At 41.5% G+C, this 27,923-nt stretch overlaps 1 protein-coding gene across 1 annotated transcript; it reads right to left on the reverse strand.

Moving 5' to 3' along the window:
* Positions 1 to 788: 788 nt before the first annotated feature.
* Positions 789 to 26,086, reverse strand: MTTP (microsomal triglyceride transfer protein). The gene is made up of 18 exons (XM_054633628.2): positions 26,026 to 26,086; positions 21,532 to 21,719; positions 20,840 to 20,983; positions 18,754 to 18,861; positions 17,889 to 18,005; positions 16,692 to 16,831; positions 15,681 to 15,831; positions 12,227 to 12,384; positions 11,188 to 11,356; positions 10,500 to 10,607; positions 9,366 to 9,578; positions 8,142 to 8,353; positions 7,437 to 7,534; positions 7,214 to 7,335; positions 6,216 to 6,443; positions 2,314 to 2,438; positions 1,801 to 1,971; positions 789 to 957 (listed from the first exon to the last, which is right to left on the reverse strand). Exons 1-18 carry the CDS (start codon positions 26,084 to 26,086, stop codon positions 789 to 791), a joined length of 2,682 nt encoding a protein of 893 aa, XP_054489603.1.
* Between the last annotated feature and the right edge of the window lie 1,837 nt (positions 26,087 to 27,923).

Here is a 27,923-nt window from a genome sequence, read left to right on the forward strand (position 1 = left end):
ACACAGGGAGACAAATTTTGATGAGCTGCCAGTATTGGCTTAACTCTGCTCCTGCTTCTGGTAACTACAGAAATTACACCATTGATTTCAATGAGAACATAATTAAGGCAAATGTAAGTTCCTTCTGGAAACATAACCTCACACTGTTAATCAATTGTATTTAACTACAGCAGTTGATAAAAAAAACTCCAAAAGATAAATAATAATAATCAAGTTCTGCCTGCTTAAAAAAACTCACAAAAGCCTTTAAAATCATGTAAAATAAAACCTGCTTTTTTGTAAACAGGCAATACTGAGTAAGCAGGAATTCATGGTCCTATCTGGTTGTTAATTGTACTTGAATATTTGAACAGGGATCGGTCATAGGCCTAAAACACCTAAATACTTTAAAATACATTTATAAATAATCATTCTTTATACATCATAATTGTTCTTTCCACACATCAAAAACACAGACTTCTGTATTCCCCCAGAAAAAAAAAAAAAAGATTACTTTTGCTTTTGGCACAAAAAAGTAAAAATTAAGAACAAGCACCACCCTTATGGGAGTGCATGAAACGCTACCAAATTGGTCTTTATTTGCCTTAGGGCTTTTTTTTTACAAAAGTTTTAAATATAGGTTAATATGTAAACACTGTGCACACACTGAGAGTTTGATCCTGGCCCGTTGAAATCAATGGCAGATTTCCCATTAATGCAGCCGTGCAGGGTCAAGCTCCTCGCTGGAAAGGTGTGTGCAGGCCTAAGTCATTGAGGGATGCAGGAAAGCAGGAGCCCAGGCGCTGCTTTCAAAACCAGCTGCCAGCAGAGTCCGACTTGGCGCCGAACACCTTCTTGCACATGTTGGAGTTTTCCTGGTGCAGGGGGTATTCGTTCCCGGCCAGCGTGGCTGCCTTCCCCCTCCTGGCCGTGTAGCGCCTGCCGGAGGGCAGGCTCTCGTACTTGGTCATGTGAGTCCTGCAAAGACACAGCACCGGGCTCTGCCATCAGCAGGTCTGTTCACAGCTGGCACCCCGCTACCAACACCTTGCACACAGGCCAGGGGGCCCTTCCACAGTGAGCAGACATAATCAGCAGATGTTTCAGTAGCTGCAGAATAGCAGACACTGTTTTCTTAGGATTTCCTGAAGATTCTCAAAGTCTTAAAATACTCAGGTTTTTAACCATCTTTCAGATGAGAAAAACCTGAATGGAAATCTGGCACAGGCTCTACAAATGTTATCTTCCTTAGGTCTTAGCAAATAAGGATTAGGAGAGAGCAGTGTACCCAATAAAGCCAATTTAATTACTATTTTTTGGCTACTGAAGAGCATCTTTTTAACCTTATTGCACAGTTGTTTAGTTTTCAGGAAAACTGGTGCCTTAATAAAGTGTGATAGAACACAATGGCTGCAGGAGTGCCAGACAGGTACTTTTGTTGACATGAGTAAATAGCAGATGATGAAGAGAACTTTCCACTTCAGCTCATGTCTGGCTTTGCACGAGGTCACCATCAGAACTGATTGCACACGAGGGCACTACTGTCCTGCCACTTAAGTTAGTTCACTTGCAAAATCAAATTAAAAAATTGGACTGAAGTGCACATTCAGAGCTGATCAGTTGTGATCTTCAGAAAGGTTATTTCTGAATCTCAGGGAGGAATGCGTTAGCAGAGAGGTCAGTGTGTGTAACAGCCTGCACTGCATCTAATCGTGTTAGGCTGAAATTTGGCCTCAGTGGATAATCTCGTGTCTGTGAAAACCAAAAGTTCCAGCAGCTGGCTGGAAAGACACTTCAGAAAGTTGTGCTCTTAGTTCTTACCTGAATGGAGAGTCCACTCTATCCATCTGCATACAGACCAAAAATGGGTACTGTGAAAACTGCACTGTGGAGATGAAGTCCAAAGCTGTTTCTGTTTCCAAAGTGGTTTCCATACCAGTTTTTACAAAGAAGGAATCCACCTCAGTGTTACCAGCTACAAAAATGGCTACCCTACAAAAAAAATTAGGCATCGCAATTGTTTCAAAACACATTAAAAAAGAGGAAATTGAATTACAAATAGTCCTACTGCACAAACAAAAACTGCCCTCAAAGGAGCCTGTTCTTCACGTAAAGGTACATAAATTCACAAGAGACTAGTGGGAACTGGTATTATCCAGGTGGAAAGGAATAAAGAAGTAAAGATATTCTCCTATGCACATAACTACTTAATTCTATTTATTTAGTTGCTTAATTCTAACTCATCTGCAAGGTTTTTTATATTTAAATTTGGTGCTACCTTGGCTCAGAAGCCTGAGCTGCCTACAGCTACAGTGTGTGCTGGGGGTATCTCACCGGTTCTTGACGTTGGTTTTGGATTCCCGGTACCACAGGCTGAACTCCATTCCTCCAGAGATGTCGATGGCCAGCCCACCCATGAACTCTGCACTGGCTGTGGGCCCAGACTGCAGCTGGATTTCCTGGAGCCATGACAAAGCACAGGTTACTGACTGCTCACCTCTGAGGTTTCCTTATTCCCTTTGGTCCTGCACTCACACCACTTGCCATTTTGCAGGAACAAAAAGGAATAGAGGGATTTTCTGAAAGAATGGACAAAACATCCTGATGCACCTCCCTCCCCCAGAAATGGGATGAAGCTACAGCAAGGCACCTTGCATCCTTCCCCTCTCCCCTGTGTGCCAGCTGGCATCACTTCTGCACAGAGTGTCACTGCAGGGAATATCATGTCTCCAAGAGCTACCACACTAGCCCCACGGAGGCTGTGACAGCAGTCCAGCTAAATCAGATTGAACTCCTTGCTGGAAGCCCAGAACAAGTGCAGTGCAGTGTGACCAGCACCCCTGAGCAGACCTGTACTGGCAGTAGGATGCTGCCACTTGTGCAGTGGCTCCAAACCCACCATATGACAGGAATTACATCTTCAGTGGCTCGGTGGCCAAACCTATCAGCTAATGCACCTTAATTTCCATTAAATGCATTTTCTATCAAATATCAAATGTGCTCATGGCTTCATGAAACCTGTAATGCTGGACTGAAAGCACATCCATAAGTCAATTTCGGAAGTGGTAATATAGCTCAGGGTCATGGCAGTTCATTCCTTTTAAGGTCTGACACACAGCCAAGATTTCAGGGTTCACCCAGCTTGGCAATCTATCTCTCTTTATACATTTGTCCTGCTTCCCTAAGAACTAGTGGATTAATTCACCATTTTAAAAGAAATATTAATTTGGGAAAAGCTTCTTTTGATCATGTGCTTCACATACAGGACACCTTCTTCAGTCTCACAGATGGTTTTTGCTCTCCTCTCAGGTTTCTGTGCCTGTGATATTCTCAGCACCTGTAATGTTGCAGGCCTTCATAGGACATGTGGGAATGTGAATTTCCTGCCCTTTTTTGATGTCCAGGCACACTAGAAATCTCTATTCTCTTCTTAGCTATTCAGTAGTCCAGTGGCTCCAACTAATGCTGTCCCAAGATTTAAGACAGAAGCAAGCAGAGAGTCAGTACAGCTTCCTAATCCCTATAGCAAGGAGCAACTTTAGGGAAGGTTTTTGTTCAGAACATTAAAGTTATCTGGCTGTAATTGAAGACTCGGATAATCATGGTAGTTGTACATGGTTAGTTCACCATTTAGGGTAAGTTAATTATCCTTGAAATTATTTCCTTGACAGAACCAGCTTGGCAGAGCCATCTTGGCAGTCAGTTGCTGCTAAAGTGGGCTTGAGATTTAAAGAATGCAGTGGGCTGGCTGTGGCTTATAAATCCAGCGTGACCCCAGCAAGTGTGGTCATATGATGCTCTGATTTCTTATTTTCACCCAAGTTAAAATCATGGATTGAAATTGAAACCTTTCTGAAATCAAAGGGAGTTTTTATACTGACTCCAATGAGACATAAAATACTTCCCTTGTTGGTCTGTTTAGGTGTAGACATAAAGCTTGTTTTACTTTATTTTACTTTGCTCTTAATTGGGACTGGGTAGCTGCTAATGAGTGAGGAGGTAACAGTATACATGCTGGCAGAAATATGTACACACAACCAGAGGAGCAGATATTTTTAGATGTATTGTCAAATTGCACCCAAGAATATTAAAGTAGGCTGAGTTTACAAAGGCTGCATGGTTCAAGACTTAAATGCTACCTAGAATTAAGCTGTATTTGTCACTGAAACCAGCAGAGAAGTTAAGGAGCACTTGTCATGTGTTTTACTAGCTCATCTATTTCCTTATTTATAGCTCAGCCCTGTCCCTCGTCTCATGTGCAAATCCAATCCAGGCTGATGGGAGGTGTAAATCACAGGGACCCAGCCTCCTAAGGAGAAGTATTTTCCTTTGCTTTCCTATTTTAAGCTTTGTGTCTCATTTGCGGTGGAAAATGTGACCCAAAAGATCAGAATCAGTCATTTTTTACTGTTTAAAATGCTGAAATATGCCATGTTCTAATAAGAAAGTGTCTTTATGTACTGCACTGTAATGCAATCTTACTGTAATGCAATGCAGAGATGGCTTCAACAAGCACTTCTCTGGGAACTGGCTACCTTCCACTGGGGTCTGGCTTTCAAGTGGCTTCTCTGACCTATCAATACAGTATTTCATTTCTCTGGGCTTCTGGCAGGTGTGTTGCCTAGGAGAACTATTAACACTGCTGAACTTTAATGCAGGTGACTTAGGAGTCTCAAAAACAGTTTTATGAGAGCTGTTTATTTTATAGCAGGAATATAACTTCTGGGTTATTCTTAGCCCTGAAACAACACTGTGGCCACATGGAAGTTCCAAAACCATGTTGATGTGCTGTTGAGTTGGAGTGTAGCTATAAGACCATTCTTAGAAAGATGGGCTGTGCTTAAAAGGCAGCTCAGCCTGAAGCTGTGTTCAACAGTGCTTTAAACCATTCCTGCCCTTGTGGGATGTGGAGGTAAGACACTGCTGCCAAGGCTTCCAAAAAGGCAGTGACTGACTGAAAACACTGCACCCTGATCTTGTTAAAAATGGCCCACAGTCCCAGCCCTGGCTGCCCCAGACTTTTGAGAGGCTCTCCAAAGGCAAGGAGTGGAGAATTTGCTGGCGGGCAGAGCTCTAGGGGTGCCCAGCCAGCTGATTCAGCCAGAATATGTCTGGAGCTTCGTGCATGCACAGCAGTTGGAAATATTTAGTTCTCTAAATGCTCCCTGTGCTCAGGACTAGACATGATTATCTTTCTCACCTCTGCGGTCTGTTTGTTAAATAGGTCACAGCAAAGTTTTTGCCCATAATCTGCATGTGAACTGTAAAGCACTGCTGGAATGAGATTTAGTTAGCCAATTTGGGCACTACTTGGGAAGCCCTCTGGACTTAAAATACCATTAGAAGGAGTTGAGCTGGGTTCTGGATGGGGAAACCTGTCATATGCAGAGGGTGTTTCTGTGTAATTTTGAGCAGAGTGGATTGTCTCATCATCTACTTCTGGCATTTTCTTTGGCCATGAATTAAATGGGAAAAGCCAAAAGTAAAGTTTGAGACTGCAGATGTTTTGTGAGCTGAGTACAGCTGTTAAATCCACAGGTTCTAAGGAGATCCCAGCTTGGGAAGACCAAAGATATCAAACCAAGTGCTGACCCTGCACTTCGAGAGAGATGTCTAGATTCTTAGCCCTCCAATAACACATTATGCAGCCAGTTATATGTGAATCTATTTAAACACAAAATAAGAAAATCATTTGGGGTGCAGTTGCATAAAAATTGTGTAGTCCTCATTTTAATTGCTTGTTTTGCCTAGAAATAAACAGTTGAAATTCGGACCTCTTAGCATTGCTCTTTGAAGGATAGTTCTCTGATTCATTCACCTGACAATCATTGCCTAACTGGACACAAGGTCCCTGGACAACTTGTGAAGAGGAAAACTTAGGTGGTCGCATGGGACAGGACTGTATTACAAGAAACTGTGGGAGGGGAGGTCATAGCTGAGAGCAATATGAGTTTGCAACAGGAAACTCAGTTGCATTTGCTTTTGTTAAGTTTCTGGTATATTTTCTAGAATATCTGTTCTCACCTTTGTTCTAGGTTGCTTTTCATGTAATTTCATTCTGGTATTAATACCCATGACTTTTCTATTGCTCTCCTAGTAAAGGTAACCTGTATAACACTGGTCAAGTTTATCACATTGAGAATAAAGAAAATAAGGTGTCCTACAATAGCAGTGTGGGGGAGGAACCATCTGTGCTTAAGAGACAGAAAAAGAAGCAAACAGTGTGCTGTTAGTACCTGTAAGAAATCTGTGAGGAGGACAAGTCCTTTCACCACATTCATGGGATCGCCAGTTGCCGAGAGCATTTTAGACATTAAATCACCATACCCTTGGAAAAATGTCACTGGCCTGAGCTGGAAGTCAAACAGAATGGCTGACATGCCAGCAAAGGAGTCCAGGTTTTCCTCGCCTTCATCGGGAGTTGCAGCTATTATGGACTCCAGACCCTGAGCTTCGAGAACCACCTACGAAGGAACAGTGATACAGAATCAATGAGAAAATCCTGCCTGACTCAGACTATTAACAACACCACATATTTTCTTTATGTCTAAATGCCTAATTCTAATGTATGTAGTTGTAGTGGAAAAGGTATGAGGGTAAGACTTAATGGAACTAGGAAGAGTACTTAGAAAAATGGAAAATAAAATAATCTCATGCCATGTTTTTGCCCTTTAGGTGCTGAGCAGGATTTACCCACATGCAGATCATAATCCTAAGACTAGTTTTCTTTCAAACACATTTTCCTTTATTCATATAACTATTTTTCAGGGACAGTTGGGAGAAAAGGCCAGAGGTGTTCCACTGCACAATTTTTGTCCTGCATAAATTTAGGAGAGTTATAATACTGAAGATTCTTGCCAATATCAAGAAAATTCTAAAACACAGACATTAAAATCTCTTTGATTTGTACACTTGATCTACTCCTTGAATTTCCATTCTGCGACATAATCTGAACTGGGACCTGATTTTACAAACTCACAAAGCTTTTATTGATTACATCAGAGAAACAGCATAGGCTTTACACAGACACAGACCACAATGTATGATGAAGAACAAAACACTTGTTTTGTTTATGGCAAACATATGCCACTTCGTGGGGTTTTCCCCTGTTATTGGCTTGTTCTGTGCCCAGTGCAGCAAACCTTATGGTCTTAAGCATTGGCTGAATTGATTTAGAAGCTGTAAGAAAAGGACCACACACTGGCTAAGTTATTGTGCACAGTGTGGCAGTTACCTGGATGGCATGAAGGTCAGCGCTTCTGTCAAAAACACGGATGTTCATGTTACTTCTCCGTAAAATGCCAGAGCCGGAGTAGAGGATGTCGAGGCTGTACGTGGATGACACATCAGGACCACCTTAGTTAAAAAAGAAAGAAGGTACCTGTGACTACACTAGTGGATTAATGAAATGTTTGGGAATACAAAGAGGGTTCAAAGGCAGTTTCATGGTTACATACGTGTGATATATCCAGTGTAGGCAGAGGAAGAGCCCATCTTGGAGAAGCGATCGTAGTTATGGGCACGCATGTCCTTCAGGACTTGCCGAACTGTTTTGCTGTGGGATTTCAAAACAAAAAAACAAAACCACTGAGATACAAAAATGTTACAGTACCATGCATTACTTTTTTGTAGAAAGATCAAATTTGAGAGAGGGTGAATTTCCCAGTACAAAAGAGGGTCTTCAAAACCCTTACCTTTTCCCACTGAAAATCTGCCCTAACCCAGAGTCTCTCTTTCAATTTCATGTACTCCCTGCAGTCAGAGGAAGAAAGGCAAGGAAAGATCTTGCTTGAAAATTAATGTTTTTAAGAAGAAGATATATATTGATTATTTTCATTCTCACACTCTGATGTTTAAAATTTTTCCACATCACTGGTTTTGAAAATACAAAAGCAAGGGACCATTTGAGAGAACTAAGATCAACAGAAGACATTTTTCACAGTAATGCAAGTCAGATGCCCAATTATTTTTTCTACCTGTGAAAATGTGAATAGCTATTAAAATAATGACATTGAAATTAAGGGATTTATTCTAAAATAACAATACAAACAACATAAAAATAAGATATTCTTTTATACTCTCCTTAAGTTTTAGTAATTCATGAGAACCTGTGTGTTCTCTGTAAGGAAGGGCTGTATTTATTTCCACTGAACTTAATGTACCTGGAAGGCATTTCAAAGCGCAGTATATCTTGGATCATGGAGAGCATGTACTTGTTCATTTCCATTGGCAGTTCCCCAATGGAGAGCAGGATGTTTTTCACTTCCATGTAGGATGGGTTACTGTTTAAGATGATGGCAGCTGCTGTGGTTCTCACTGTCTTTTCGTGGATTTTGCGAGTCTGGTGGTATATCCTGTTCATTGTTTCCTTCACCTGGTCACGAAACACATTATTCACTCAGTGCTCATGCAGATGACTGGGCAAAGTACAGGTTGGAATCTCGTTTATAATATCAGCTTAAGTTAGCTTAGTTAGCTCCATAGCTAAGGCTAATACATAAGGATATATTTTCAGCATCATGTTTTTCATGGTCCTTTTGGAATGTTGAGACATGTATAGCTCAGTGACCACAAGGACAAGCGGGACATCTGTTATGTTCTCTCAGCCACAGACCAAATACAGCCTTACACACTGGTTTTCAAAGCAGGGCTGTATATAAGTAGCAGCACTAAGAAGAAATGTGACAGTGGTAAGACAGAGATTTTCTTAACTGTTAAGGAAACATGTACTTTAAAAACCAAGAATATTGTTATTTTAATTTTCTAGATAGTGCCTGTGGTAGCGTGTCTCTGAGAAGATTGTGGCACATCCTTGTTACAGGGGAGTCTGTGGAAAGCCATGTAGTCCTACTGAATGGCCTCCTATATGCTCATTACAGAGCAGTATCCTAACAGCCTCAATCCTGATGGCCAGCTGCAGGTATGAAATGGAATGCAAGGTAATGCAGCAGAGGCAAGACGTACCACTGTTTTCTATGTTTTTTTCCTATTCTTAGAGGCTGCAGGGTAAAATGAAGCTATTTTACCTTTCTCTTACTTTGTGTGCTCTCCCTGTGTGAAAGCACAAGGAAGGAGAGGGGCTGCAGAGATGCCCAAGGGCTCCCTCTGGCGAGCAGAGCCCGGTTTTCCCATCAGACTGCGGGCTACCTTTGGTAGCTGTGTGTGACCCTGGAGCCAAGGGCGGACTAGCACTTGCCCACCAGTCCATTCCTTGCCTTCAGCATGTTGACTGCACCACACAGTTTGGTGCCATCAGCAAACTTACTGAGATTGGACTCAACCTCACTGTCCATGTCGGTGATGACAAGAAATGAATTCTGTGAATTTACCCTTTATTTTTAATACAGTCTCCTGCACTTCTTTTCTCGGGCAGTATATTTTCTTACCTCTTTGGTGAGAAAAGAAGGATCATATCTCTGCAAGGCAGTGGCAGCAAGGCTGCTGATGGGCCCTTCTCCTGACTCAGCATACTTCAGGAGCACTGGAATTGCTTCGGGAAGGAGAGCGTTCTTCAGTGCCAGCAGGTACATCTGCACGTTGTCGTCTTTGTTGGCCTTCTCCAGTCTATTCAGAATCAACCTTTTGGCTTCCACAACCGCCTAAGAAAATCAACAGCACATTAAATGGTGATCATAACCCTCCCTTTTTCCCCTTGCAGGAGCAGAAGGGGCAGGGCTGGGTTCTGGCATGGTTTTGTGGCACAGGGCTAGCAAAGGTTTCATTTGTACGTTGATGGCTTCCTTCAAGCATAACCAAAGTGACTGCAGCTACAGTGACACCTAATCCAAAGTTTTATCACTTGCCAACTGCTCCTGACCTGATTCAGGGACTTCACAGGTCCTCCTTGTGGGGCCAACAAGTTCCCACAAAAAAAGGCAAGGGAAGTATTCTTCAGTGCCTCAGAACATGATGTTATAAAACTACTTGGCAATTAACAAGGGAGATTAAAAGGATCTGTTCAGGTAATTAAAAGGGCTCTGTATCTTTTCAGTGATGTGCTGCAGTGCTGAACAACACAGATCCAGCAGCCTTGTCTGATCATTCTCATCCTCTAACACCAGCATCTACTCAGTTCATGCTCAGAATAAAAGTCTTCCTCCTTCTATGCATGTTCAGGGCACAGTTGAATATTTGAATCAATGAATTTTCTTCACAGTGGTGAAATAACCTAAGGTGATTGCAAATAACAAACAGATCCTGAGTTGGCCAGTGTTTCTCTGAGGATATGCAAAGCTTTTGGACAAGGCAGCACAAGCACTGCTTCTGCTGACAGGTTCAGCCACAGAAATGGGAAGAGACAAGATTAAAGCCTAAATCTGACAAAGTCAGATTATTAAAAAAAGTCAGGTCATTATTAAAAAAAAAATACAATCCTCTATCAAATATAGGAGTTCATGGACTTATTTTAAGTGGGAGAATCTGCTTCTCATGTCTGTCATGCTCCCCCAGTAATGTCACCAGGGATCAGTCCTGTGTATTGCAGACCAGAATTTGGGCAGCAGTGACCATCAGATACTCACTGGCAGCTTGCAGCCGTCCCTGTCACACAGCTTTCTAATGAGTGCTCCCATGACAATGACAAGAGTTTCTCTGATTTCTTGACTGGCGACATCCCCCTTGAACTTCTCCTGCCATGCAAAAGCAAAGCTGTTTAGTGTCTCAGTGTAAACATGACAAGCCACACTGCTGTGGGTTCAACAGGTTCCCTCATTTTCTGTGAACAATAATGCAATGCAAAGGCAGTGATTACCACGATGGCCTGGGCTCAGGCTAAGTACAGCACAGCTCTATCATTACATATATATTACATATAATAACTCCATGCCATTTTCACCTTCAGTTACATTCAGTGTCTCAAGTAGATTCATTTGGAAAAAAAAAAGGGGATTTACAGTTCTGATTACAGGACTTTCATAAGGCAACAATCAAACAATCCTCAAATTATTTTCTTAACATTCAGTATGATGTTTCTTTTTCAAGTAATGGATTTTGGTAATATTTTACAAAGTAATTAGACTTTCAGTCTGGACATAGGAATGTTTGTTGCTTGCAGGCTCTATGTTAATAGCACATTTATAGGAAACCCTGGAAGGCATAAAGAAAGGAAAATTAGAAACAGCAACAGTTGTTTCTTCTTCTCTTCCCCTTTGACTGGGACAAGGCATAAGAGTATTAGCTCTGTTGTATTTGTTTTGTCCTTGGACTTACAGTTAATGATTTCAGGAGTGTTTCACTGGGGTGAGAAGCAAATCCACAGGCGTACAGGAACCGTTCCTGCAGGAGAGAAGTGCTTGCATCCTTAAAGTCAAGGAACTCCAGCACGGCCTCCAGTGATTCTGGGGTCTGAGCCGAGGTTACAGCATCCACTACCTGTGGACTACAAAGAAGTGCAAATTAAATGAACATATCCTTGCAATGAGCCAGTCAATACTGAAAAGACTTGGTTGCATATTGAGAGAAAGAAGCTTATGTACTGAAACTGCTCTTCATTGCAAGTAAGAGAATCTTTCACTCTTGTTAGAAAAAGTGTCCCTGAACTCTCACCTCAAAATGGTACACAGATTTATATCCATGGATAGTATTTTAATTTATGCAAATAAGGGACCAAATAAAGTTTAACAACCCAACAATCACAAGTGTATTAAAGTTTACAGGAAAAGGCTGTAGTTATAAAGAAGTGTTTTAGTACTGCATGCACAATGAAACATAGAGAAAAGGCTTCTATGCTGCCTGAGTGACTCTCAGGTTTATCTCCATTGCTAACAACTGCTACAATTTATTTGAAAGATCCCGACCATATGACTCAGAAATGCTTCTCACTCTCAAGTTTCAGTGTGCATGCTGTTCACAACCAAAATCTAATACTAGGGCAATTCCCAGGCATCAACATTGCCTGGGAATACTTCTTTGTTGTATTTCCTATTGAAGGAAACCAATGAGAAGTCAAGAACAAGTTATAGGGTGTTTCAGAACAACCATTTGGTTTGAGAACCTTTGGCTAAACTACAAACCATGTTGGCCTTGCACTGTAAATAAAACCCTGGTGGCTGAAGGGTGTGCTGAAAATTTATTATATTACAAGAACAAACATAACTTTAAAAAAAATCCTTTTCCTGTAGACAGTACTGAACACTTGGCTTGCATTGCTAGGACATCACCAGCAGAACTCAATCTCTTTGTATGCAATTTGCCCTTCTGCATTTTTCAGTAACTTAAACCTTTTAAAAGGTTGTTCATGGTAACTTACAGAAGTTCTTTATTTTCACTTTTAATAATTTTCAGTATCTCCTCCTTCGTAGCTTTTCTGATGTTCTGAATGAAGGACAAAAAGCTTTTTGCTGCATCAGGTTTGGAAAGTTTGTCAGGATGCATTTGTTCTCTGATGTTCTTCCAGTGCTCAGAAAGCTGCAAAACAATTCATATTATGTCAAACCTTTCAGATTATAGCTTCTGTTCTCAAAATCAGACTAAATAAATGCTAATATGTAGGCCAGCTGTTGCTCAAAGTAGCTGAAATCCAACAGACCTATGATCCTTTAGCTCAGTATTAGGTAATTTATGATATCCCAGCACAAATATCTTAGAAATCTTTCTTTAGCTGTCTCTCTTCCAACTCTTTATTATTTTCCTGATGTTGTACATGACCTTCACTGCAATCTCTTTTGGAACAATAAAATTTATTTATACTGTAACTGGAATAAAGGGAATTCTCTTCTCTTGCAAATTTACCGTGCTTTCTCGTGAATATGGTGTTTGCCTTATGTTCCCATTTCTTCCTAAGTAGATTTTTTTTAAAGAAAGGGAGATGCACAATTCCCAATTCACTAACTAATCACGTTTTTTTAGAAGATGGTAATTTTGGGTTAGTATAGAACAGGATTAAATGTCCAAGAAGTTATTCCCAGTTTTTCCATAAACTTTCATACAAAGGGACTTGTAGCTATTGTACAAAATGAAAGGCAAGATTGTGGTTACTGTATTTATTCTCACATCACATTTTTTACCTGAACAAGCCAATGTGGTAGCAAAGCACCCATATCTGTCCTTCCAGATACACTCCCATAAGAAACTGGTGCCAGTATTTTGACCTTTCTTCTCTCCCTTGCCTTTGCCTCTGTTATCTCAAGTTATCGAGAACATTCCTTGGTGAAAACTCAGCTGTTCTTTGCAGCAGTCTTTACTGCAGTTTTCCTGAGTGGGAAATAACAGTAGCACCCACCCATCTGACCTTCACTAAAATAGTTCCCCTCTGTGGATTTTGTGTTGAGCAATAGCACTTGAACCTGCTGGCAATTAGAAGAATCATTCATCAGTACAGAGTGCAACTTCTATTGACTGTAACAAACAATAATTAGGCAACAATGATTGAGACATAGGATATTTCCTGAGGATTAATGACCAGCTGGGAGGAGCTCATGTTCTGAGGCACAGATGGGTCTTTTAACCTCAACTGGTAATTAGTGCTTAGCACCAAGGTCAGTGTTGCTATTATTAACTGAAATTGGATAAATATATAGGTCACTTTTTATTCCCCCTGTTAAAGTTGCACCACAGTCCAGCAAAAAAAACCCTCTAACCTCATTACTCCTACATTTTCTCCTGTGCAGAGCCCAGCTGTGTGGGCTGCTCTTAGTCAGTTTGGCCCATACTCTAGAGACAAGCAAGGTGGGAGATGCAAGCTGGAGCTATCTCAAGAAAAAGAGAATGGAGACCAAGCCTTCCTTTGGGCGGTGCTCAGGAGCAGCTGCCATCTCCTGCAGTGACCCAGGCATTAAAAACACCATTTTCATTCACAGTTGACTTTTCTGAGAGTCCTCATTCTTCTGATGTGAATGTCAGGCAGTTTGGATTAAAAAACCCAAACACTCAGGCACAAGATGCACACACTTCCACATGGCAATTCAGCGTGGACACGGACCTGTGTTTCTCTGACAGAGAGATCAGAACAGAGGTCCTGTGGGCACTCTAGGAAAACTCCAGCCAAACCAACAGGTTCTAAACTGAGCAGGAGTTGGTTTTGAATGCCTGTGCATGACAGCTGTTTACCAATGTACAAAGGGTGGCTGCACAAGACAGAACAAACCCACCTCACCTTCAGACAGGGCAAAAATCCTTCCCCATAGGAACCATGAGCATAAAAGAGTGTAAGATACATGAACTCTTCTGAAAAGAGCATGCTTTGTGTTGTCTTAACACAGAAATCTAGACCTGATTTTAAGTGCAAACTTTTGCCATAACCTCAGAGAAGCTAGTGCTGCCATATGGGAAATGAGGGTAGTAATGGTTATTTTATCAAATTCATAAAAGAGAGATAAGACCTGATACAATTTTAAAAGAGCTTTGAGAATGTAAAACTCTAAGGTATAGCATGTCAGCAGGGCATTAATGTATCCCATGAAATATAAGTACCATATGATATGTTGCTGCTTTGGATACAGTGTTCTGTTTATAGAGCTCATCTTTTCATAGCAGTTACTGAAAAATACAGTGAGAAAGCAGAACTTCATTCTCCCCGTGCCATTAGGTTTATAATGACATAGCTCAGTCCCCAGGCAGTGCTCTGGAATTATACCCTGTGTTTGTTATCTTGGTCTGAAAATTGTAACTGTTATGACAAACTCAGTCCCAAGTGACAAATTGGTCAGCACAAACCCCGACAGGCAGAGTCAGGGAAAAACCACCTGTCCCTACTCTGTTTAAGATGACTTGATATTCCCTGCTCAGAACTGCCCCAGCACACGGGCAGCATCATTTCTATATTCCCCAAATATGTGTTTTTGGTCTTCCCTGTGGCTCAACAAGCATTAGATAAGAAAAATTATTACAGTGTAATGCTACTTCCAAATAACTAGCAAAAGTTCCAATACAGGAACATGTTTGTGCTCATAAGGAGTATCTCTGGAGGACTAAAATTCTGTGTGCTGAATAGAACTACATCTTACTTATCAACACCAGAGAATAATGATCCTTAATGTTCCCATTCATTCCTCAATGGTAATAGCATTAATACTGTTTGCCAACAGTCACTGTAGTAATCTATATAGTTTATGATGAACATCATTAGTAAAACAAAAGATTATGCATTTACACTGTCATGCTCTTAGCCTTCAGATGTCTTAAATAAAAAAAAACAAGGCAAAAATGAGAACATTATTGGACTCCCCAAGAATACTAAAGCCCCATTTTATACTTGTAAAATACCTATAAAATCCTTTAAACAAAAGACTTCCTTGGGGTCAGGTAGTAAGAAGAGGTTAAATATACCACCAACAAATGCTTAGCCTGCCTGAGGAATGGCTAATGAACTTGAATCCTAGTAACAGTTCAGCTCCTCCATGACAAAACTGTTTACAAACACCAGTCAGCAATCTTAAAATTAATTTCCACCCAGAGGAAATAAGGTGAACCCAGCTCAAAGCTGACAAGGTGAGATAAAACAACAGGGTGCTGTATTTTCTAGTGATCTGGAGAAATATGGCAGTCTTTAAAAGAGAGCAAAAAGGTTGGTACTTTTATTGGTAGATCTTACAACACTCTTGAAGGGTGAGCACCATTGCAACACTTCCATACTCCCTATTCCAGGGTGCATTTTATATTGCTATGCTGGACCTGTTCTAGTTCTGCTTGGACAGAAAATTTGCTTTCACACTTGTCCTGCTCAGCTAAGCAACCTTATGTCCAATGAACCTGTGTTTACTTACTGAAGGGCACTTTTTGCATTCGGATTTCACTGGCTCTGCTTCCAGAGGAATGGCAACATAATTGGGGTCCAAGGTCTTGATCACACCACTGACTTGCTTTGCAGCGATCAGTCCCGTCCCAGCTTGGACTGACTTCAGTTCCAGCCTCTGCCTGTACATCCACACAGTGAGGACACCATTAGAGCCCACCAAGGGGAAACAAAAAACCCCTCCACAGACAAAAAAATATAGAATACAGACTAACTGAAGTCTTATTTTAAAATGTTCAGAACATGGCAAGTCTGTGGGGCTTTTAAGGTAACAGAAGTATCTGATACCAGCAAAATTATTGCTAGAGTTATGTGTAATAAAATACCTGTATGAGAGACTTTCTAAAGCACAGATTTGTAACACTTGATAAACAGCCTTCAGTATTCACATACATTCTGAAATGTTTCATATATTTGTTCTTAAAAGATCTGGAAAGTGAAATTTTTGAATGTACTTTTTCCTTTAAATATCTATTATTACTGAGATGCCTGAATCATTTATCTTGTATGAGTATCTCCACACTTTCAGTGCTTTGGAGCCTGGAGTCTAACACAGATCTAGGTTTCACAGTTGTTTCCTTTCTACACAGTAGATTTTATTTCCTACACTTCCAAACTCTCATATGCTAGAAATGGAAATCCAACAGAAGTATTTCTTGAGAAATGAGAAGACAGAACACCTATAGCACTAATGGGTAGATTAAAAGGGTTTGGCCAATTCCTGCTGTTTCCCATTAACTTCTTATGAATGCCATTATTTATTATTTGCGGTGTGGTAGAACCCTTAATCAAAGTTGGACCTGGTACCTGACACAGTTGGATATGGATAAAAAAGATATATGGATATGGATAAAAAAGAGACCTAAATCCTTACCTGAAGAGTGCACAGCCTTAGATCTCAATTCTATAAAACCTACACATGTAACCTAACTTGAACCACTAGTCCTGCCCCCATCAATGACAGTCCAATTGCCCAACTTACTTTGAAACTATTTTGGCACCTGTTTTTCGTCGGTAATTCAGAGCGAAAACGAAATTTTCTTCTGCCTTAATGGATTTAATGAAGCTGTCTTCTAGCACATAAACTGTAGCAGATGTGGCTTTTGTACTGACATCCAATATCTGAAAATAATTAAAAAATAAAACAGAGAGAGGGTTATTCAACAACAAAATAGGAAAAGAGCTCACTGTTCCAAATGAGGGCAAGACTTGTCATGAAGTAGAGCCATATGAAGAAGGTTCATATAGGCTGGCATCTCAAATTAAGCCTATGAACCAGGTTTTCAAGTATCCCCTTTGCAGTAAGTAGCCACTCATTTCTACACCACGTGCTTCAAATTCAGTATGTACCAGGGTACAAGATAGTAGGAGCAGGGTAGGAAGTTATGGAGCAGGCTGCAACTGAGAAAACATCCAGTACTACATTTTGTAAGATATGCTTTAAATAAGATAAGAATCTTTTCCAGAGAAATATCTTTTAAATGAGATTGTCATGTTCACAATCAAACAGATCAATGAACAGATTGTCATGTTCACAGATCAAACAAGATGGCTGGTTTTGCTTCTTGTTTTATAAACAAGACGATGTCTTTGTGGTGTGAAAATGGGGAACCCAGTCAAGGTGTTAAGGCAGTTTATTAAGAGAGTGTGTGGTGTCTTTGTACTTCTCTGAGCTGAGAAAGGTCAGTTTCTGATGTGGAGAATCCCAGTGCCTTCAGCAGGTGTCCAGCCTGTCCTCAGCAGTGACTACTTAGAAAAACATTTACTAACAGTGGAGGACCACTAGGGCTGTAGTAGGGTTTCATTTACCTCTATAGCACATCTCCTGTATTACACCTGTGCATTAGGAAAGCCTTTGACCTTACAGGCAAGCCTGACCAGGGTCCATTCAGGAGTCAGCATCTTGCCTGGCATTTACAGCAGAAGGGGAAAAGGTTACTATTATCACTATGACTGCATCTGTATCAGCTGAGTCAAAGTGGTTTACACCACAGGAGAATCCATTACCTGATCTCTCCATGAGAACTACATATGACATTCGGGCTAGTAAAACTACAAAATTTACATATCGAATTTGCTTCCTCTAATGCCAGAAGGACTTCTGAGAAGATGAGTAGTAGCTGCTAAGAATATATTTTAAATAGGAAGAATAGATTTTATTTTGTTAAAGAAATCATACCCGATTGTGGCTGGTAAATCTTTTCTTTTCTGTTTCACAGGAGTCCAGGTCTTTTATTTTAGTCACTTGATCTTGCCGCACATGGTAAGTAGTATCACACTTCCCAGAAATGTCCACCTTGGAAAAGAGAGTTAGATTAGGACAATTTCTTGAATTTATCTTTGGGACATCCCAACACCTTCCAAAGATGAAGCATTTTCTCCACTGTTGGAATCCTGTACCTGAGATGCTGTACTGCTTGGGTTTGTTTAACAGTTTTGAGGATGTCAGTGGTTCTAACTATCTGCTTTGGATTGGCAGGGGTACTGTTCATTAGAAGGCTAGGAAGAAAAGTAACAATGGCTGTTTAAACAAAATAATTAGGAAATACCAGGCAGTTTACACTATACTCACAAATTGGAGTTAAATTTGAGCTTTGTTTAAGGGGACAGGCTTAGAAATTTAACAATGGAAGGCAACTTAAATGGATGCAGCTAAATCAGTGCTGACTTTCTGTGGGTACTTGGATTTAGAACGGGACTCTACTGAACTGAATTTAGGAATCAGCCAACTTTAAACAGCGGTATAATCAATTTTATAGTGACCTGGTTTAAGGTGGTTTATTACCAAATTTATAGTGCTAAATTTATAAAGGCATTTTAAATCAAATGGATTACACTACTTCTTTATGCTAATTGCAGCGATTTGATTTGTGTCACCAAATATGCAGAAGACTGTCTTTATGTCCCTAACCTCATGTTATCAAAGGACTGATTTCTATCACAGTTCACTCTTTCTGAAGTCAGCAGGAACCACAGGTTCCAGAGCAGATCAGGCTCTGCCTGTTCCTCATGTGATGATAATGTTGCCTGATAGAGCACCATACCTCACGGGAAGAACCAGAGTGCAGCTGTAGTTGGAAAAGGCTAGCCAGACCTCTCTTAATGTTCTGAGTAAAACCAGGTTCATTTTGATATGAGTAGAAGGTTTTGATCTGCAGGAATTAAAAAAAACAAAACAAAACAAAAAACCAAACATATAAAAAACATTCAAAAGTGTGTAACAAATCTGGTTAAATTAGAAAGGAATAGTGAGAATTCACTCTAGAAAAACCTTTACTTTGAATTTGGATCTGTTATTTGCTTATTTTGAGCAAACTGTTGAGGCTGCAGAGCCTGGCAATAACTGTACAAACACGTTTTGGCCTTCAGCTGAACCTAAGTACGGGTTCAGTGCAGTGAGCATCTCTCCTCCTGGAATTAGAGAGAATTTCGATGGGAAATGGGAAACTTTTCATACTTTCACAGGCAACTCATTTTTCTGCATAATCCTCAGGTAATCACTCCCCACAGGGGCATATCTGTTGCACTTTAATCACAGGTTACAAAAACTCAGGATGAATCATAGATAAATCACAGATAGAATGACTTCAATGACGTGTCAAACATATCACAACCTTTGCACTTCATGGGTCAACTATTGTGCTTGAGCCTCTCCTCTGGTAACAAGACTTTGCACCTCCACTCTGCATTCAAGGTGCTTTAAAAGTGCCCCTTTATCTGGAACTGTAAGTACAATCAGTGTGTTATCTTGGGGTAACCCTGAAAAGTGAAATTACTGTGCCAGGGATGAAATTGTCATACCACAAAGAAATCATAAAAGGAGCATATAGACCCTACTGCCTGAGAAAAAGCCCAAGTTTTTAATACTACATCTTCGCCTTAGCATATGAAAGTGTGCAATGTATGAGGAGTAGATGCATTCTGTGTTCTTCTGGTACCTCTATTCTTATGTAGGGATGTGTGCAGTTCACAGCCAGCGCTGTCCTGTTTCTTTTTATGTTGTGTAAAACTGATGACAAGGCTGAGTCTGAAAGTTACTGAGCAGGTCTGATAGCAGCTGCAATTCAGCAGGCTGAGCTGGCAGCCAGGGTATGTGCTCAGTGCCTATTTACAGCAGGAGGTAAAGATCCTGCTGGGATAGAGTGTCACAGCTCTCACTGCGCTCTGCAGAGGGGAAAAGGGAGTGTGACCTTCAACCTTCCTCCTTTCTCACAGCCTCTCCTGCCCCACCTGCTGAGCATTGCTCAGGCTGCAGAGGGGAAAATGGGGCTCTTGGCCTAATGCCACAAGCAACAGGAGGGTGAAGGACCAGGGGCAGGAGCAGCCATGGCTTGAGCCCCACCACTCCCCATACACAAGAGTATGCTGAGTACAAGGGCAGCTCTCATAAGCAGCTCTGCAGGGGAAAAGGGAGTGGGATGGATGTACTTGAATCCCCTTCTCAGAGAAATGGGGACACTGAGAGCTACAAAGGACATGGGTGCTCCTGTGCTGGGACAGCACTTTGGTGCTCTCTCAGGGAAGGATAAAAAACCCAGGCACATGTTGAGACACATCTGCTCTCTGACCCTTCTCTTCTGATTTTCGGAGACTGTCTCCCAGTGGGGGAAAAACATGTAAGGCTGTAGCTCTTTCAGCATCAAGCTCATTAACTTGGTAGGTGACACAGAAGAAATTAAGAAATCCAGGGAGCTAGGAAAAGCAATCCTGGTAAAATACTTGATAAGGGTTTAAAGTGATTAACACTCTACTGAGTTCCTCACAGACTCAGTAGAACATCCCTCATGACAAATTGTATCTGCTTTTCTGCCTTCAGATCTTGGACAAAATCCTGCCCTGGCTGAAGTCAATAGCACAAATCCCACACAGCAATTGTGCATATATCCAATGTGTACCTGTCTTTGTGGACAATCTGATCTTTACTTTCCCATTGTGTGGTGTTCTTCTAGGCTTGGGCTGGAAGGTAAATTACTGTCTGTTCTCAACTACTGTATTGCACACAGAATGATAGGACACAATGGCTTATTAAAAACACTGAGTGAATAGTGAACTGGTAAATTCTTCAAGTCTGTTACAAAAGATATGTGTCATGTTTCCTTAGGGACTGAATTTTAAAAGACAGGCTCTTACTTTTCCACGGACTAGCTCAACCATTATGGGCTTCTGTAAAGCCTCCAGATACTCCTTCCCGATGATCTTCTCTGTGCTTTTTCCTTTGAAGATGTTTTTATCAGCTGGACGCTCATTCACATTTTCAACCTGAACATCTTTCATCTAGCAAATCAAAAGCAGAGAAAATTAATGTAGAGAGCACTGTAGAATTGCCTGGAGTAGAGTAGATAGACTAAATCACATAATAAATGTTCTTTATTTCTGGTGCTGATTATTAATCTTCCATGATTACTATGTCAGTTTACAAAAGAAGCCAGCGCTCTCCACTGGGGAAATAAGTCTCAGAAAATGTCACCAGAAAGCTAAGTACCAAACCCAGTTTCTATTTAGAAACATTTGCAGTTACAGCTGAGGACAACATATTGCCCCTCAGGTGAGGGCTTGCACACCAGTCGCTTGAAGCTATAGGTGCTGTATGAAGCAATTTCTAAATACAGGAGACATTCTGAAGTGCTGGCTTATGATGTTAGATAGATACTTGTGAAATCTTATTCTATAGGAATTAGATCATCAAAGCAGCTAGTTGATGAGACTGGAGAATAAAAGGTTTAGCTCATGTTCCAAAAGTGAGTTCTCTGAGATTAGATCAGCAGCTAGATAAGTGCAGAAAAGATTGGATATGTTTAAAGTTGTCTGATGGCAATAATTACCGTAATTTTGACCAGCTGGTCATCATCATTGTCAGGATTTCTCCATAAGAGGTTGACATCCACACCAGAAGAAATCCGATATCCTGCACTTTTCTGCAGGGATGCTTTCACCCGATCAACATAGACTTCAGCTGAGTAAGCAAACTTATATAGCTTGTCATTATTTAGGCTGGGCCCAGTAGTGTGCCCTGTTTGGAAAGCAAAAACAAACAGCATTTTAGAATTGACTAACACTCATAATCTACCATTTTCTCTAAGAAATCTTTAGAAAAATTAAAAATTTAATTACAAGCAAAAGATTTATGGGACTGATCTTGCTACTCTTGATTGCAGAGGCTGTCTCACTGAAGCAGCTGGGGTTTTTTGTGATTAAGTTGACACTGATCATACATATTTAACATAAGAAAGGTGACAAAATCCTTTGTTCTAGCTCTTTAAGACTGTCAGATTCTTTTCTTCAGCTATGTTAGCATTACAAATTAATCCAAAATTATTTGCAACTCAAAATACTGTTAATAATCACACAATTTGTGCGCTTAGCAATGTGAAATGCACAGATGTGATTTGTTGGGGCCAACATAAATCATTCTCTGTATCTCTTGCACATTTATTGGGAATCCTTCCATGGAGAGTCTTGCCCAAGGGTGACATGAATGTGATGAAAACATTAAGAATGTATTTTTTAGATAAAATAATTAAGCTCTTTTCTTTCAACTAAATAATTGTTCCCATAGCTGTGTCTCTGTTGTTAATTTATATATTTTAAGCAATGTAAAAGGGAAGAGAAGGGAAAATAAGCTGGCTGTACACGAAGTGCTCTTAACATTCTCAAAGCAAACACACACAGAGTGACCTTAGGTGCTATCTCTAAGTAGCACAGCACCAGCCTCACACACCCAAATGCTGCACCACTGAATGCACTGGAGATTTCTTCATGGAGTTCAGGAGGTACAGAGCAGAAACAAGTTCACAACAGAGTTAATCTAAGAAACACAAAGTGCTGTCCTCAGGGAGATGCATCTCAGTCTTATGACAAGTGCAGGGAAGGGCAGAGGAAAGAAGAAAAATCTCTCACAACAGCTCAGAAAAATTCTTAAGCATGCTGTAATGGAATCAGTGTCTTCAAAGTCCCCTGCAGAGATTCATCAGGCTATCCTGATTTATGCTATATCCCTCTGTTTTATCTGACTCACTTAAATAAACTTCAAATCACTGCACTGATAGAAAGGAAAATCAGTCTTATTTCACTTTAATATTTTAAAGCCCATTTAGGTGGGTGCCCAGGGTAGTTCCATCATGGCTGGATGGGTACATTCTACAGTTCTTAAAGAGTCCAAAACCCCTGCTTCATTAAGACTTTGCATCACATTGTTTCCCTGTTCACTCAGATACCATGACAGTGGATTAAGGTGAGCATCAAAGAACCTTTCCCTAAGCAAAATGGACACTCCAGCAAGTTTAATCTGCAAGTTGTGTAAACTGGCAAAGTTACAGAACCAAACAGACTTTATGCCAGCTGGGGATGTGGTTCAGCAAGTCTGGTGATCCCAGTGGGCTCAGCCTGCTCACATGTGAGAGGCCAAAGCTGTAACTATTGATTTTTTCCCAGGGAGGTTGAAGGATTCATGTTGGCACAATGGGGCTTGTCTGGTTTTGCGTGTCTTGTGTGTCTGTTTCAAAACAAAGTCACCAAGAGGCATGCAACCCTTCCTGGAGGTTTACTGTGAATTTCCTAGCCAATTTCCTTCCCCAATTCCCTGCTTTGAAGCTACCTTACCCTTGAGAGCAGAGGGTGCTCAGTGCCTGCTCAGAGGTGGCTATGCCTTTCAGGGACACCCCAGGTTCCCTGCAGTTCCTTGGAGCCAGTTGCTTCCTGGTTCAAAATGTCCCTGACTTGCAGCAGAAACTGCAGTGCAAAGGACTTAGTATTGGCTGAGGTTTAAGGAATACCACCCACTAGGTGCATTATAAACACAGTCCCATCTAAAGGAAAAAGTAGGGGAATAGCACATCCAAGAGAAATTATCTGGGTGCTCAGAGACAAGTCTCCTATTAGTTAAGGTGCATGTTATGGTTTTGCTCCCTCCCTATTCTCAGTTAAAAGCACATTTCACCTACCCTCTTCCTTTCCCCACAGCTGAACACATACATGGTTTTATTCTTCTTTTGTAAGAGTTCCTTCCCTCCTCCTCCCTTTTAGCATTTGCTTGTCCCCAAATACAATAGAGATGCTCCATCCTAAAGGAAACAGATGAGCAAATGATGCAGCAGCTTCTTGCAAGTGTCATGGAAGAAACTAATAATTGCAAAGTATTCCTGGGAGCTAGAAGAACATGAGGTTTTGAAAACTTTCACCAATTCACACATAGAAAACACTGCAGGAGCGAGGGAAGAAGACACCTTTAGTTGCCAGACTTGGAAAGGTTAGGCCAAGAGTGGATGATGATAAGAGAAGCAGCAGGGATGAGGCAGTATTGAAAGCAGTCCCAAAGAGTTAGTACTTATCCCTGTGGAAATGGGGAACCCAAGAGAGACAACTGAATAGTGTGGTCAGGCTGAGAGGCAGGAGGGATCTTGACACATGACAGACAGAGGCACAGGGTCACTGAGCAGAACCAGTACTCAAAACAACACAACTAAATTTTCATGCCAACTTCCACGAAGAAAACACCAGTACTTTTAAAAAGGAATATTGCAACATCTTTCTGATAGAAACTTTTCTTAATAGAAAGACACTCTTTTAGAAGCTCCTTCCTTTGTATTCAGCACTGCACTGGAATCCTTGCTGCCTGTGCAGCCATTGACATTTCAGCTGATGGCAAGTGTCCCACTGCCTGAGAAGGGAGGAGAGATGGACACACAGACTGCCACCAGCCCAGCCAAGCTCTCTGGGGGTCAGAAGTGCTGCTTCCAAGGTGGAGTGCATAACACATAGTTTGACTAGTAATGTTAAGTGTCTGTCATTAAGGGTAACATGCCAAGTCTATAATTAAATCATGATACTGTATAATACAGAAGGTTACACTGCATGAGTAGAAACAGCTGTCAAGTCCTGTGCCTTTTATTAATACATATGGCATGCACAGCATGTGCGTCTCTAACTACTTGCTAGCTCTACCTTCATAAATCATATTTGCCACTATCTCTGACACCAGATAGCTTTAAAAAGAAACCCCATCCGCTTATTTGAAAACATTTTTCAAGTGGAACTGCAGTAGGAAAGTTTTATGTGTGCTGACCTACCTGAATTGAACAGAATAATGTTTTGATATTTCCAAAAGGCAGCGTGGCCTGATGAAAAGGTAAAACACCAATCCTAATCCCAGCTCTCACCCTGAGGCCCTAAGTGGCCTTTGGGCCAGTAATTTAGCTCTCAATCTCACTGCACAAGAGAAGAAATGTGGCAGAGCTGAAGGGGTGACTAATAAAAGGGAAAATGCTTGCTCAGTATCCTGGGGAGTGTGACAAACAAATACTACTTCACATCAAGAAGCTTTGCTTAATTGATATTAAGGGGAGGCTGGGAAGATCAGACACAGAAATGTGACACATTGGTACCTAGCCATAAACTGAATGTGGCAGTCTCATGAAATAAACTCACAGGTAAAGGAATTGCTTGCAAATTTCTCTCCTTCATAATTCCTGTCATGAGGGTGTATAGAGGTAGGGAAGAAGGAAGGTTGCTGCTCTGTGCTTACACAGTGTCCTGGATTCCCTGCAGGAAGCAGGAGGTGGCACCCATCAGAGCATCTCTACAGCCTTTTCAACAGCTTAGCCCAGGATGGCGTGCTCCCCTTGTTTCCCCTTATGATGAAGACATCCTCATTAAACTAAAAACTCAGCTTATGTTATAAGGTTGCTGCTCCTCTAAATTTAATGTGAAGTTGTACACGAAGAGCCACTACTATAGACACCTTTCCTTGTTTCATACATTGGCACTGCTGAAGCAGACAGTCTCCAAGATTTCATACCCTTGACTCTGTCAGGACACTTGAGTAAAGCTCTGCTCACAGGGTTTCTGCAGACATCCAGATTTTCAAGACTTACTACAGAGCAACGTTTTCATGAAATTAACAGGATGCTTCTTACTGACTTCAGTGGTAGCTGAGTCAACTGCTCAGAAGCTGAAACCTGGGCAGCCCTGAGCACTTCCTGGCTCTGCTCCACAGAGCACTCCATGTGTTTAATGTCTGAGCGTGTGAAAAGTCCCTTTGAAGTCAGTGCCCCTACAGTATGTCCTGATTAAGCAAGTTCAAGATCTCTGATCTCCTGGTCACACCACTGGCCCTGTGCACTTGAAAACATCATCTCCTCCATCACCTCTGCTGAGAGGAATGCCACAAGCACTTAAACCTAGCTAGTAAATGCATCTTGTATTATTCAAGCATGTCTGAGTAAAGCTGATAATTTTTGAGGCAAAACAGAGATCTGCATACACACACTGGCTTTGCCTCTGCTGAGGCAGAAGGTGAACCAAGCCCAGTACAGACTTACCTTTCACAGAGGCTGAGTAGGTGGAAATGATGCAAAGGAACAGCACGGTAAGAAGAATCATGCTGGACTCTGCCGAGCTCCTGACTGCAGCATGAAGTGTGAGAACCTCCAAGAAGTGAGCTGAGAGTGGAGCTTGCAGAGAGAGCCACAGGCTTGGCCACACTGTTTATCTAGATGTAGTAAAGGTCAGATTCCAAATTCCACACTCAGGTACTAAGTTCATTAAAGGACTTCCAGTTAATTATTAAGAACTAAGGTAACTGGCAGTTTCTACCCCATTTTATCGATCACCCTGGCTTTCATTTTTGAGTGAAAAAATGAGCCCACACAGACCCATTACTGAGCAGCAGAGCCCACCTCCAGTGCTGGAAGAACCAGGAGATCCTGTTACCACTCCTCTCTGTGAACGAAAGGACCATCAGCTCTGTTTCTGCCAGGGGCCAGATCCTGACCACTGTTTCCACTGTCTTACATCATCTGTCATTATCTCTGAGCAACCACAGAAGCAGAGGTTTTTTAAGGGTCTTCCAGGAAGCAGAAGTACATGGGATTTATCAGTGCCATCCCAAAAACTGATCCTAGTTCATTACAGACTCAGATGTGATGTCAGTGCCTGCTGCACTGTACCATACTAAATCAATGTTCTTTCTTTCAGCATCCCCAGCCTCTATCTTACATCATTGCAGTGGCAGAGGTTAGAGCCTGAAAGATGAGATAAAACAAGACATTTTGTCCCATCTCTGTGAAGGGTACTTGCTTGGCAAGGTCTGGGAGCAGGGCAAACCAAGCCCTTCACCCTTTCCTTGTGCTTCCTTCACCACCTCCCTTGAAAAGGCCCTGGCTGACTAACCCACATGCTTCCCTTTTCCTCTGACAGTAAATCCCAGACCCTCTCACACTAACCTCATGGCCACAGGGCTGGTTAAAGGATGTCCTTCAGCTGTCCCTCAGGTGTCAGTGGGGCAGCAGGCCAACCCTCCGTGTTTCTTGGCATGCCCTGCGAGGCTGCATGCCTCTCCCCAGCACACAAAGCCTTCCCAGCTCTGTGAAGAGGCAGGATCTGCTCCTGCCAGTAAAGGAAACACACAAGTGAGCCATCAACACAGTCTTCCAATTCACTTCCACAGGTTTCTTTCATGTGACTGTGATCTACACACATCCCAACCCAGCAAGTGCCACCCCAGGCTGCAATTAGATGCTCCCAGAGGGCCCCATCCTCTGTAAGGGATGGTAAAGTGAGAGCAGCCTTCACCTTGAGTGGTATAAGTGCCTCCTCTGTTTTTTTGTGGTAAAGAGAAGTTGAGCAAACACTGTGGATGTCAATCATTGCCCAGGAGTGGGAAACAACAGCTCCATGCCACTGCTTCTCCCCCATGCTCATCTGCACCTTGTGGAAGTTCCCCCTGGGCCTTTTCCTGTATTTTGTTTGTGTGTGCACACGTGGGAGGGAGGAGATTAGGAAACCCCAGGGGTCTGCTATTGCTTCTTCCCCATTTGTGGTTGGTTATGCTGCTTTCTCAGCACAGGTGAGAATTCACATGCTCCCGAATTCAAGGGGCTGAGGCAGAGGACTCCTTTTGTTGCATTTAGTAAACAAAGAGCTTTCCAGGCTTTCTGTGCTGTTTTGAAAAAAATAAGGACACTATCTTAGTGCAAAACCAACTCCATCTAGAGAAAGACCAGAGATATGGATCCTGCTTCAGAAAAGCAGCATTGACATTTTACTCAGAAGGGGGGCGTGATGTTGGTCTGGAATCTGAAGATGAGCAATTGTCCTCTTTCTGTGCTCTTGAGACACAAGAAATTTATTTCTTCTTTGAAATAAAATATTTTTTTAAAAGGCCTCTGTTACAATATCCCTGGCCAGATCCCCTGCTGATGTAAATCCACATCTCTCT

Source organism: Agelaius phoeniceus, chromosome 4 (genome assembly GCF_051311805.1).
Source record: "Agelaius phoeniceus isolate bAgePho1 chromosome 4, bAgePho1.hap1, whole genome shotgun sequence".
In the NCBI taxonomy this organism is placed as follows: Eukaryota; Metazoa; Chordata; class Aves; order Passeriformes; family Icteridae; genus Agelaius; species Agelaius phoeniceus.